The 13,369-nt window shown below is 39.4% G+C and overlaps 1 protein-coding gene across 1 annotated transcript in view; it reads left to right on the top strand.

Moving 5' to 3' along the window:
* The window catches only part of DNHD1 (dynein heavy chain domain 1), a 68,385-nt gene that overhangs the window by 14,669 nt on the left and 40,347 nt on the right, over positions 1-13,369 (top strand). The window contains 3 exon segments of the mRNA XM_027114549.1: positions 4,613-4,867; positions 4,977-5,114; positions 5,248-5,299. Of these exon segments, the coding sequence (XP_026970350.1) occupies positions 4,613-4,867; positions 4,977-5,114; positions 5,248-5,299 (445 nt within the window).

Raw genomic sequence — 13,369 nt, 5'->3', positions numbered from 1 at the left:
TAGTTGCTATACCATACACAAAAATTAATTCATGGTGGGACTTCCCTGGTGGCGCAGTGGTTAAGGATACGCCTTCCAATGCAGGGGACACGGGTTTGATCCCTGATCCAGGAAGATCCCACATGCCACAGAGCAAGTAAGCCCGTGTGCCACAACTACCGAGCCTGCGCTCTAGAGCCCGCAAGCCACAACTACTGAAGGCCGCGCGTGTAGAGCCCGAGCTCCACAACAAGAGAAGCCTGTGCACCACAAGGAAGAGTAGCCCCCGCTCACTGCAACTAGAGAAAGCCCGTGTGTAGCAACAAAGACCGAATGCAACCAAAAAAAAAGAAAAAAATTAATTCATGGTGGATAAAAGACATTAAGTATGAAAAGAAAATCCAAAAAGCTTTCAGAAGATATTATGGGATAATATTTTTATCATCTCAGGGTTTCTTAAAATATAAAAATTATAAACCATAAAATAATACATTGTCTATATTAAAATTAATTTTTAAAAAAATCACCATAAAAAGAGTGAAAGGACAAGCAAATGCAACAGTTACCTCTTTCTGTGCCGCTATGTGGAGTGAATGGAACCTGTCCCTGTTGGCAGTCACCCCAAAGGCGGGGGGGGCAGTGAGGGAAGATGAGTAATCAACACAGCTGGCAACTGGATTGTTACAGAACCAAGCTTGTAATCTGTGCTAAATAAAAACATGCTGCTGCCCGTCAAAATGTAGCATTACTGAACAACTCAAATAGATTAGAAACAAATAAATAATGATATTAAATGAGAATGTTTGGTAGACACTCTTACCAATTTTTAAGGAAGTTTCCTTCAATTCCTAGTTTGTTAAGAGGGTTTTTTTCATGAATGGGTGTTGAATTTTGTCCAATGATTTTTTTTCTACTTTTATTTAGATGATCATGGGATTTTTCTCCTTTAGTCTGTTAATATGGTGAATTCTCAGTGTTAGACCACCTTTGCATTACTGGGATAAACCCATTTCCTTCCTTCCTCCCTTCTTTCCTTCCTTGTGTAACTTTTAATTTTGATATAATTTCAAACTTATTAGGAGAGTTGCAAGGATAGTGTAATAAATTCTCATATACCTTTCACCCAGATGGTTATTTTTGTCCCTTTTATGTTATCCTTTATGCTCTTTTTATTTCTCTATGTGTATATACATTATTTTGCTGAACCATCTGAGAGTGAGTTGCAGACATCAAGTCCATTTACCCCTAAATATGCCAGTGTGTTTATTGTAAGAACAAGAACATTTTCTTCCATAACTATAGTACAATTATAAAAAATTAGGAATTTCACTTTGATATGTTCTACTATCTAACCCACAACGCTTATTAAAAATTTGCCAATTATTTCAATAATGTCCTTTTTAACTATGTTTTCTTCCCTGCTTTATGATCCAATCCAGAATCATACATCACATTTAATGGTCACTGAGAGATATACATTAAAAATCCCCTCCTATGGGCTCCCCTGGTGGCGCAGTGGTTGAGAGTCCGCCTGCCGATGCAGGGGACACGGGTTCGTGCCCCGGTCCGGGAAGATCCCACATGCCGTGGAGCGGCTGGGCCCGTGAGCCATGGCTGCTGAGCCTGCGTGTCCAGAGCCTATGCTCTGCAACGGGAGAGGCCACAACAGTGAGAGGCCCGCATACGGCAAAGAAAAAAAAAAAAAAAATCCCCTCCTATGACTATAGATTTATTAATGTCTCCTTGATGTTCTTTAGGTTTGCAACATGTACTTCAAAATCATGTTGTTATGTGCATAAAGGTTCATAACTTTATTGATATGAAAATGTCTTCACTCTTATTACTACTTTTCTACTAGAGTTCTCTTTTGTCTGATATTAACAGCATCAAGCATTTGCTTGAACTATCTTCTTCTATCCCTTTGTTTTCAACCTCCCTTTGTTACTTTGTTTTATATATATCTCTTAGAAAGAGCTGGGAAACGTTTTGTCTGAGGGTCTGTTACAGGCTTGGCTTTGTTTTTCCCATCTCATTTTGGTGTTTTCTATTTCCTATGCTTTCTATTTGAGTCTTCCTTGTGTTTTTTGTCCTTCATTGGGTTGTTTTACATTTTTGTTGCTATTGCTATCCTCTTCTGATTTGGATGTTATACATTTTATTCTTCTCGTGATTGCCCAGGAACTACTCAGTGTCTACTCATCTTTCTTAGTTTCAGAATCTTGATTTTATTTCTTTTCTTAGACTCCTACCTGGAGAAAGGCTTGTAACTCAGTTCTGGGCAATGAAACTTAAGTGGAAGTCACTGGGAAAACTTTTAGAAAGAGGCAGATCCAACTGGAATGTCTTTGGGGACCTTTACTCCTGTCTTATTGCCTAACCCTTGGATGAAATTTCTGGTGCTGGGGAAGCCATCTCACCACGATGAGGGCGAAAGGCATATTGAGGATGGAAGAAGAGGAAGATAGAGGGAGCTTTGTTCTGACTGATATTATTGGGGCAATATGCCATCCATGGATTTCTTACTGCATTAAATAAACCTTTACTTGCTTAAGCCATACTTTTTCTGGTTTTCTCTTCCTTGCAGCTGAATGCCTATGTAAGACATTTATACACCTGCCTAACAGAGGTAGCTGTTCAATTTATATTTTTATAACAATGTTTCTTTCATGTCTTTTCCTAAAAACACCCACTCAGAGAGGCCTTCTCTAGTCACCCTATTTGAGATTGTGAAAGCTCCATTATTACGAGAACTCCTGATTCCTCTTCTTCTGCTCTGTTGTTTTTTTCACAGCACTTATAATTTTCACATACAATATAAATTTATTATTTATATGTTTACTGTATATTATTTATTTATTATGTTTCTTGTATTCCCCCCCCAACAAGAGGGTAGGGATTTTTATCTGTTTCATTCACTAACATGTCTCTATTGCTTACTATAGTGTATGCCATGGAGTAGGTGCTCTGTGAATATTTGTTGACTGAATGCCAAGTTGAGTTTGTGTCTATATCTTTCTTCTAAGCAGAATAAAACCTTAGCACTCTTCTAATTTCCTTTTTCTCCTCTCTTCCTCTCCCCACTCTCTACCCTTCTCATTATGCTTTTATTGATATCTCCTGGAATTTTAGTTCTAGATTGTTATGAACATTCTTGTTTTACAGCTACTCATTTAGAATTAACGATGTGTTTCACAAATTGTTTTTTGCTCATCAGAGCTTCTTGTAGACCACTTTATCCTCTTATATTCATTTTCCTCTGTCAGAAATATACTGTTGTTTATTTTTTTTCCAGAGAGAATCTGTGGATGGTGAATTTTTAGTCTTTGTATATCTAAGAATGTCTTTATTCATCCTCAAACTTTATTCATCCTCAAACAAAAAGTGATACTGTGGCTAGATACAGTATCCTAGGTTTTAAAAATTTCCTTAGAACTCTAAAGATATTGCCCCTAATGATGAGGTTTTAAAAACATATACTGATAAGATGTTATGGAAAAACCTAAACAAACTTTTCGGCCAACTCAATAACTATTGTTGTTGTTGTTTTTATGGTTTTATCCTAGTTATCACTCAGTAAGCCCTTTCAGTGTGAGGTGGTACATTCTTTTTATGAACATTTACTGTGGAACGGGCCATGCCAGGCACTGTGTTAAGCAGTAGAGACATGAAATAAGGTGTGACGGAGGCCTCCTTGGAGAATTTACAGTGTAGTGGATGAGTCACACGAGTAGATAATGGTACGCTGGACTAAGGACTATGACGTGGGAAGCACTGGGTATTGAGGGTATTGCTAGAGCACAGGAGAGGACACCTCGCCAAGTCCGAGGCATGTCCGTATATGACACGCCTAGCAGTCTCAACTGCCTTGGGTCTGGATCTCAGAAGACTGGGATCTGAGCTCAGAGTTAGCAGAATACAATCCACAGACCACTCGTAGTTCTAATCACAAGCTCTGTCGAGCATCAGAAAGAATAGGAGAGCAGCAAGGACAAAAGGTCCATCTGGCCAAATGTGTCTTTCTGGTGTCTCCCCTCTGTTCCTCAACAGGACAGGCCCAGAGGTGGCAACTATCAGCCGCCTGTGTAGGCTGAGGAACTCCCCAGTTGCGAGAAGAACCCACAAAGAGGTCCCCAGGCTTTCAACCCTATTCCCTGTCCCCCACTAGAAAGTCTATGTCAGTAGCCAGAGACAGCTTCTACTCTCACAGAAGGCAGTGTTGTGCTGGTCAGCAGGCCACATCACCCAGGCCTGGTGATCGGACTCCATATCCTGGAATAATTGCTGAGCCTTACTTAGCCAGTCTCTCTTTTTCTTTGTCTAATCTATGCATTGTGAATCTCTCTATTTACACATGCACACATTTTCTATTTGAGTTCCATCCTGGGGGCTCTTGGCAGACAGGCCTGGCCTATCAAAATAACTCACTGTAGCTTCTCCATGTATCTTCTCCATTTCACGTCTTCCCTGGTCGCCTAAAGATTTCCAGGGCCAATCTGTACTAAAAAGCAGCCATTCATGTGTATATCTAGGTTTTAGGCTCCATGACCTGAGGGCTTTGCAACGGGCCAGTGGGTGGCCAGTTTGGTCTCCATCCCCCTTTCTCCAGTGAATTTTCCACTCTCTATTCTGACAGATTCACGAGGATACCTACCACATGCAACAGGGCCTGCAGGAGCAAGTGAAAAACTGCAAGGGGATCAGGACAGGACAGGGCTCCCTATACCTTCAGCGGGTGCAGTGCCAGCAGCTGGAGCAGAAGCTGAAGCAGGCAGAAGCCTGGTTGCTGCAGATGGGACAACTGGCCCGCCTGGTAGACTACATGATTTGCCAGAACCTCGTGTCCATCATAGAGGACGAGATAACCTCTTTTGTGGCCAACATCTTGCAAGTGAGGTGGTGGGTGGCACGTGTGGAGGTTGGCGGGCAGTCAGGGGCCAGCTGGTAGGGAGCGGATACTGACATCTAGCCCCACCACCTCTCCTGACCCTCTTTTACAGGCTCCAAGGCAGGAACCCTTTCTCTCAGCGCAGCTGGTCTTTGACAGTTGTGGCCAGCTGTCTCATGAGCCCTGTATTGAAAATATGATCCAGATTATAATTGGGGGCCTAAGGTCTACGAAGGTCTCTGCCCTGAAGGTATTCTGGATTGGACAGGGGGCTGGCTGTAGGAATTCCCACTTCCTATCCTCTGTATAATCAGAAGCTCTCAGCCTGGTCTGAACCCTCATTGTTTGCTATCTCTGCCCCTTCTCTGTACCTTGGCATGAAGGTAATGCAGTGTACAGACCCGAAGACCTTCTGGGATTCCCTGTATTTTGAAGGTATTTAAGGAGCCCTAGGCAGCGGGGAGGAAGGGTGGAAGGAGGGAGAAGGGCACGTGCAGTGTCCTAATGGCCAGAGAGTCGGGCACTGGGCATGCATGGAGCAGCTCTAACCTGGGTCTGCACATGTGTTGGGGGGTAGGAGAGTGGAGGCATGTTTTTGCTCACTCGTGCATGTGCCTATGTGTATGTACGTGCACGTACCTGAGTGCAGTGAGAGGTGTATGAAAGAGTGTGAATACATTGTCCTCTGATTTGTCCTAACTCCATGAGGTTTTTCTCTAATGTCATAATGGCGTTTCATTTACAGTTGGATTTGATTGCTAAGTTAATTTGTACTTGTTTGAAGAACTCTGCCTGTTCAATATTTGCTTTATTTCATGCAGCTCTTTTTCATTTCATATAGAATAATTCATTAGTATTATTGAGCTATTTTATAGTTACCAGTTATCATTGATTATCAATCCTCAAAACTAGTAAATCGTCAGGGAGGAAATACACCTTCACATTCCCTTTATTTGGAATACTCATGCTGTCACAGATAAAACCATTAAATGCATTCAGTCACCTCTGACATGTAGGTACTTTTTCATTTTCCCATTCAACTAGTACGTTTTCATTAAGATAATGTAAAGACACCAGGTTAATTTTAGGAATTAGGTGACAAGGAAGAAAAAGGGTCATTGAAAGGAGCCTGTGTTTTTCTTTCCTTTGTTTGTTTTTTTGGCCGCGCCTCGCAGCATGCAGGATCTTAGTTCCCCGACCAGGGATCGAACCAGTGCCCCCTGCAGTGGAAACTCGGAGTCGTAACCACTAGACCTCCAGGGAATTCCCGAGCCTGTGTCTTTGACAAATCACACCAGTTGCGGCACATTTTTTTCTCAAGTGAATCTAGATTAATCAATAGAGATTATTGATGTTTGTTTTACATGGTACGGTGGAAAAAGGAAGGGCTCTGAAATCAGACAGGCTAGTTCACTAATCTGTAAAATGGGAAAACAAAAATACCTCACTTGCAGCATTGTTTTGAAGAATAAAAGAGTAATATGTTTAGAATAGTGTTCAGCCCATAGTAGTACATGTTACAGATAGTATCTTATTAGTAGTAGTATTAAAGATTTAGGTAAATCATACATTTCACAGTGCTTTCTCATTATTCATACTGTGCACATGCTCCAGTATTTTCCTTTGAATGGCAAAACAAACAAACAAAAACCCTTCAACTTTTATTCTAAATCCAGCGAAAGGGAGAATATTCACTTGCAATGTCTTGGGTTATCCCTTCTACTTTTAGAAAAGCATCAGGGACTGATGTATTTAGGGGTGAAGTGTCACGATACTCATATCTTGCAAGTATTGGGTTGGCCAAAAAGTTCATTTGGTGTTTTCCATAACTACGGCAAATCCTGAATGAACTTTTTGGCCAAACCAATAGTTTAGGGAAAAGAAAAATAGAAGGAAAAACAAAAAAAGCAATGTGGCAAAATGTTAATAATTGTTGAGTCTAAGTGGACAGATAAAGGAGTGTGTAGATCCTTTAAACTTTTCTACATGTTTGAGATTTTTCAAAATCAGAATTTGAAGGAAAAAAACAAGGCCAGCATGGAAAATCAAGTTAATATCGTGGAGGAACCAGAATCAAAGTTCTGATTTGGGATTTTTCTCTAAGTTCTTTATGAAAATTAGAGTAATATACAATAAACATGTAGCAGGTAAAACACTACAAGTAGTCTTTAAGAAATACATTCATCTGAGAAATCTTTTACTTAAATGAGGCAAAATTTGTATGGCATTTTAACCAAATTACAAAATGATTTCAGTACCTCCATTTATACCCAAAAATATGAAAAATAAGCCCCTTATAACAGAAAATTATATATTTACTAGATTCTAGTCCCTAGAAGAATACCCAGTGCTTTACTAATAAAGTGCTTGTAACATATTCTCTGTTCATAAGCTACGTTCTATGACATTTTCCAGAGGACAGTCTTAGAACTGGAACATTTTGAGACCAAAAAGAGGTTATTAATGTTACTATCGGATGCTCTTACAGTCTTATCAGGAATATTCTGCAGTTTAAAACTGAGAAATACAATCAGATAATCATTTTCCTCATCTGGCAGGTGTCAAGTTCAGGAATTATTACCTTAAAGTTCTTACTTTAACTTTACTATGGCAATATCCTACCAAGATCGCAATATCTTTTTGAGAAATGAAGGAAACAATAGCAAAGATCAACAAAACTAAAAGCTGGTTCTTTGAGAAGATAAACAAAATTGATAAACCATTAGCCAGACTCATCAAGAAAAGAAAGGGAGAAGACTCAAATCAACAGAATTAGAAATGAAAAAGGAGAAGTAACAACTGACACTGCAGAAATACAAAGGATCATGAGAGATTACTACAAGTAACTCTATGCCAATAAAATGGACAACCTGGGAGAAATGGACAAATTTTTAGAAAAGCACAACCTTCCAAGACTGAACCAGGAAGAAATAGAAAACACGAACAGACCAATCACAAGTAATGAAATTGAAACTGTAATTAAAAATCTTCCAACAAACAAAAGTCCAGGACCAGATGGCTTCACAGGTGAATTCTATCAAACATTTAGAGAAGAGCTAACACCCATCCTTCTCAAACTATTCCAAAATATAGCAGAGGGAGGAACACTCCCAAACTCATTCTATGAGGCCATCATCACCCTGATACCAAAACCAGACAAAGATGTCACAAAAAAGAAAACTACAGGCCAATATCACTGATGAACATAGATGCAAAAATCCCCAACAAAATACTAGCAAACAGAATCCAACAGCACATTAAAAGGAACATACACCATGATCAAGTGGGTTTATCCCACGAATGCAAGGTTTCTCCAATATATGTAAATCAATCAACGTGATAAACCATATTAACAAATTGAAGGAGAAAAACCATATGATCATCTCAATAGATGCAGAAAAAGCTTTCAACAAAATTCAACACCAATTTATGATAAAAACTCTCTAGAAAGTAGTCATAGAGGGAAACTACCTCAACATAATAAAGGCCATATATGACAAACCCACAGCCAACATCGTTCTCAATGGTGAAAAACTGAAACCATTTCCTCTAAGATCAGGAACAAGACAAGGGTGCCCATTCTCACACTATTATTCAACATAGTTTTGGAAGTTTTAGCCACAGCAATCAGAGAAGAAAAATAAATAAAAGGAATCCAAATCAGAAAAGAATAATTAAAATTGTCACTGTTTGCAGATGACATGATACTATACATAGAGAATCCTAAAGATGCTACCAGAAAACAACTACAGCTAATCAATGAATTTGGTAAAGTTGCAGGATACAAAATTAATGCACAGAAATCTCTTGCATTCCTATATACTAATGATAAAAAATCTGAAAGAGAAATTAAGGAAACACTCCCATTTACCATTGCAACTAAAAGAATAAAATACCTAGGAATAAACCTACCTAAGGAGACAAAAGACCTGTACGCAGAAAACTGTAAGACACTGATGAAAGAAATTAAAGATGATACCAACAGATGGAGAGATATACCATGTTCTTGGATTGGAAGAATCAACATTGTGGAAATGTCTACACTGCCCAAAGCAATCTACAGATTCAATGCAATCCCTATTAAACTACCAATGGCATTTTTCACAGAACTGGAAGAAAAAGTTTCACAATTTGTATGGAAACAGAAAAGACCTCGAGTAGCCAAAGCAAGCTTGAGAAAGAAAAACGGAGCTGGAGGAATCAGGCTCCTGGACTTCAGACTATACTAGAAAGCTACAGTAATCAAGACAGTATGGTACTGGCACAAAAACAGAAATATAGATCAATGGAACAGGATAGAAAGCCCAGAGATAAACCCACACACCTTATCTTTGATAAAGGAGGCAAGAATATACAGTGGAGAAAAGACAGCCTCTTCAATAAGTGGTGCTGGGAAAACTGGACGGCTACATGTAAAAGAATGAAATTAGAACACTTCCTAACACCATACACAAAAATAAACTCAAAATGGATTAAAGACCTAAATGTAAGGCCAGACACTATAAAACTCTTAGAGGAAAACATAGGCAGAACACTCTATGACATAAATCACAGCAAGATCCTTTTTGACCCACCTCCTAGAGAAATGGAAATAAAAACTAAAATAAACAAATGACACCTAGTGAAACTTAAAAGCTTTTGCACAGCAAAGGAAACCATAAAAAAGACAAAAAGACAACCCTCAGAATGGGAGAAAATATTTGCAAATGAAGCAACTGACAAAGGATTAATCTCCAAAATTTACAAGCAGCTCATGCAGCTCAATATGAAAAAAACAAACAACCCAATCCAAAAATGGGCAGAAGATCTAAATAGACATTTCTCCAAAGAAGATATACAGATTGCTAACAAACACATGAAATGATGCTCAACATCACTAATCGTTAGAGAAATACAAATCAAAACTACAATGAGGTATCACCTCACACCGGTCAGAATAGCCACGATCAAAAAATCTACAGGGCTTCCCTGTTGGCGCAGTGGTTGAGAGTCCGCCTGCCGATGCAGGGGACACGGGTTCGTGCCCCGGTCCAGGAAGATCCCACATGCCGCAGAGTGGCTGGGCCTGTGAGATATGGCCGCTGATCCTGGGCGTCCAGAGCCTATGCTCTGCAACGGGAGGAGCCACAACAGTGAGAGGCCCACGTACCGCAAAAAAAAAAAAAAAAAGAAAAGAAAAAAAAATCTACAAGCAATAAGTGCTGGAGAGGGTGTGGAGAGAAGGGAACCCTCTTGCACTGTTGGTGGTAATGTAAATGATACAGCCACTATGGAGAACAGTATGGAGGTTCCTTAAAAAGCTAAATATAGAACTACCATACTACCCAGAAATCCCACCACTGGGCATATACCCTGAGAAAACTATAAAAAGAGTCATGTACCACAATGTTCAAATTGCAGCACTATTTACAATAGCCAGGACATGGAAGCAACCTAAGTGTCCATCGACAGATTAATGGATAAAGAAGATGTGGCACATATATACAATGGAATATTACTCAGCCATTAAAGGAAATGAAATTGAGTTATTTGTAGTGAGGTGGATGGACCTAGAGTCTGTCATACAGAGTGAAGTAAGTCAGAAAAACAAATACCATATGCTAACACATATATATGGAATCTAAACAACAACAACAAAATGATTCTGATGAACCTAAGGGCAGGACAGGAATAAAGACACAGACGTAGAGAATGGACTTGAGGACATGGGGAGGGGCAAGGGTAAGCTGGGACGAAGTGAGAGAGTAGCATGGACATATACACACTACCAAATGTAAAATAGATAGCTAGTGGGAAGCAGCTGCATAGCACAGGGAGATCAGCTCGGTGCTTTGTGACCACCTAGACGGGTGGGGTAAGGAGGGTGGGAGGGAGACATAAGAAGGAGGGGATATGGGGATATACATATGCATATAGGTGATTCACTTTGTTATACAGCAGAAAATAACACAACACTGTAAAGCAATTATACTCCAATAAAGAAGTTTAAAAATAAAAGAATATATTTTTGATATTTGTGGTAAGATAAATCTGTAACCCTGAAAAGGGACAAAGGATTACTTCATTTTTATTATAAAAATTTCTTGAAGTAGATTTTTGTTGGAATGGTGTTGAAGTTAGCTTAGAGATATAATGCAAAGAACGAAACTGTCCTTAGTATATATTTTTCCAGGGGGCTGCATATGGCAGGGAGGGTCTCTTGGGAATGTGAGGTGTGAACAGTATGACCAGCAAGAGGAAGTATAGATGGAAGCAGTGTAACAGTGAGCGGATTCATAGATGAGAGGGGAAGGAGTTTTTTTTCTTGCCACTCTGTAAGAAATTTTGAAACGATGAAAAGTCCTATAAATATGTTTGACAAGTTGCTTTGCTCTGTGTGAAATGTCTGAGTTACTCCTTCAAGGAAACCTACTGTAAAGACCTATCATTATTTAGGTCTTTCAAGTTGGATGGATATTTTAAAATGCAGCTCCATGTTGACTCATATGTATTATACTAAAACATATATATTTTAAATGGAAGCCCAAATCACTCAGCAGTGACAGGTAACTTATGTTTCTTTGATTTACTTGATATCAGTTCTCTTTATTTCACTCTTACTCTGGCTAAGAAGTCATTAGTGTTCTGTGCTGTTGGGATATTGCATTCGCCAAATTATATTAAAAATGCACTAGCTTTTCTTTCCATTGCTCAGAAGCACACATGAATTGACTGTATAGCACCATATTGCCTGAGTGCTCTCATGGGTCTTGGCACCTTGAATCACAGTTCTCCAACCCCATCTTTGTTTTGGAGCTCACAAAACAGAGAGTTACCAAATTCAAAGGCAGAAAAGATGTAGCAGCACCAAACTTCAGAGAAATTGAAACTAGAAAGTCAGGAAGAGAGTCCCTGTCTCTCAAATTGCTGATTAGCCTTTCATCTCTACTTCTGCCTGTGCTTCTTCCCAATTCCCCTGATTCTCTCCTAACACTAGCTGTCTCTGCTTCCTTTGAACTTTCTGCTCCCTTATAACCATTGCTTCCAAATGACTTAGACTTTCTATGCCACCAGCTCCATTCTTGACTCTATATATGATCTTTCAGTTAAGTTTTCCTGATTGTGTGACTTAGTTCACATTTTCCAGACAAGAAATAGGATTGATTCAGCCTACCCTACAGAGAGTCATGTATCCGTAAGATCCGGCAAGAGCAATGGGCCATGGTACAAATTAATTGGTTTTCGCTATAGGTCAGAGCATATCCTCTTAGAAGGGTGTATATGGTGGAGGAGGCTCCAATCTTCAGCTATGCTTGTCCTGGCTCTAAACATCTATTATATGGGCCTAAATGTGCAAGTTGGTTTTGGATTACATATCCTAACTCGAAACTAGCTAAGGAAAAGGGGAGATTTTTTACTGGCTCCTATAACTAAGAAATTAATGAATACAGCTGGATTCAGGCTCAGCTGGATTCAGGGCTCAGGCAATGTCATCAAGGCTTTATCTCTCTCTCTTAGTCCTTTGATTTTACTTGTGAGTTTGAATTCTAAATCACTGAGAATGCTGTCAGCTGGAAGTAACAGAAGACCTAAGAGCAGCCTAAACAATACAATCATCTCACATAACAAGAAGTCTCCAGGTAGCTTCCAGGGTTGGTTCAGTGGCTCAGAAATGTCATCAAGTACCAGGCTCTTTATATCCTTCCCCAATTCCATTCTGGGTTTAGCTCTAGGTAACGACAGATCCTCTTGGAAGGGTATGTGTGCTAGGGGAAGCTGCAGTCAAAAATCCTTTTTCACCCTCAGGCTATTACATTGTAGTTGCAAGACAAGTTGCAGCTCCATGCATCCCATTCTCAAGCAAAGTCATGTTTTAAAAAGGGGAGGCAAGGTTAGAGAGAAAGCTCTCCTTGCCTGACTCTCACTTATTATCAGAAAAATAAATCTTCTCCAGAAACTCCCCAGCAGATGCACTCTTACATCTCATTGTAAAAATCCAGGTGCGGGAAATCAAAGGGCTGATATTTTTAGTTTCTCGTGGAAGATAGGCTCTACCACCATGGAAGAAGGGAGAAGCGAATGGCTATTAGTTGGTCAAGCAATATGCCTTCCAAGGTTTCATTCTTCAGATAGGCTCTCTCCTCCTGGCAAGGAAGAGAATCGCCAGCATTCTCTACATTGTCATTTCTGCTATATTCTTACCCTTTTAATAATTTTATTATTGAATAAAACCTCATTTAAGTTGAGTTCTACAAGTAACAATATGCTCACCAGCAGTCCTTATGTTGATGTCTCTTTTAGTCATTTTGTTTGTCCAATGTTCATTCTTTATTTAGATTCCTCAGGATGGGCTTGTGGGAGCAGAAGTCTCAAGTTCTTCTATGTTGATAATAGGTTGTACCGTTTGAAAGTTAGTATTACCAGTTGTAAAATCATTGCCTCATATGTTCTTCCTTTCCATATCTTAAAGATATTACTCCGTTTTCTTCTGGCTTAAAAGTTGTTGTCAAAAAAATCTGATAATAA

Source organism: Aethalodelphis obliquidens, unplaced genomic scaffold (assembly GCF_003676395.1).
Source record: "Aethalodelphis obliquidens isolate GAN/ISIS:26980383/991018 unplaced genomic scaffold, ASM367639v1 scaffold14, whole genome shotgun sequence".
Lineage (NCBI taxonomy): Eukaryota > Metazoa > Chordata > Mammalia > Artiodactyla > Delphinidae > Aethalodelphis > Aethalodelphis obliquidens.
The sequence above is the reverse complement of the archived record's forward strand: the minus strand, read 5'-3'. Positions and strand labels throughout refer to the sequence as shown.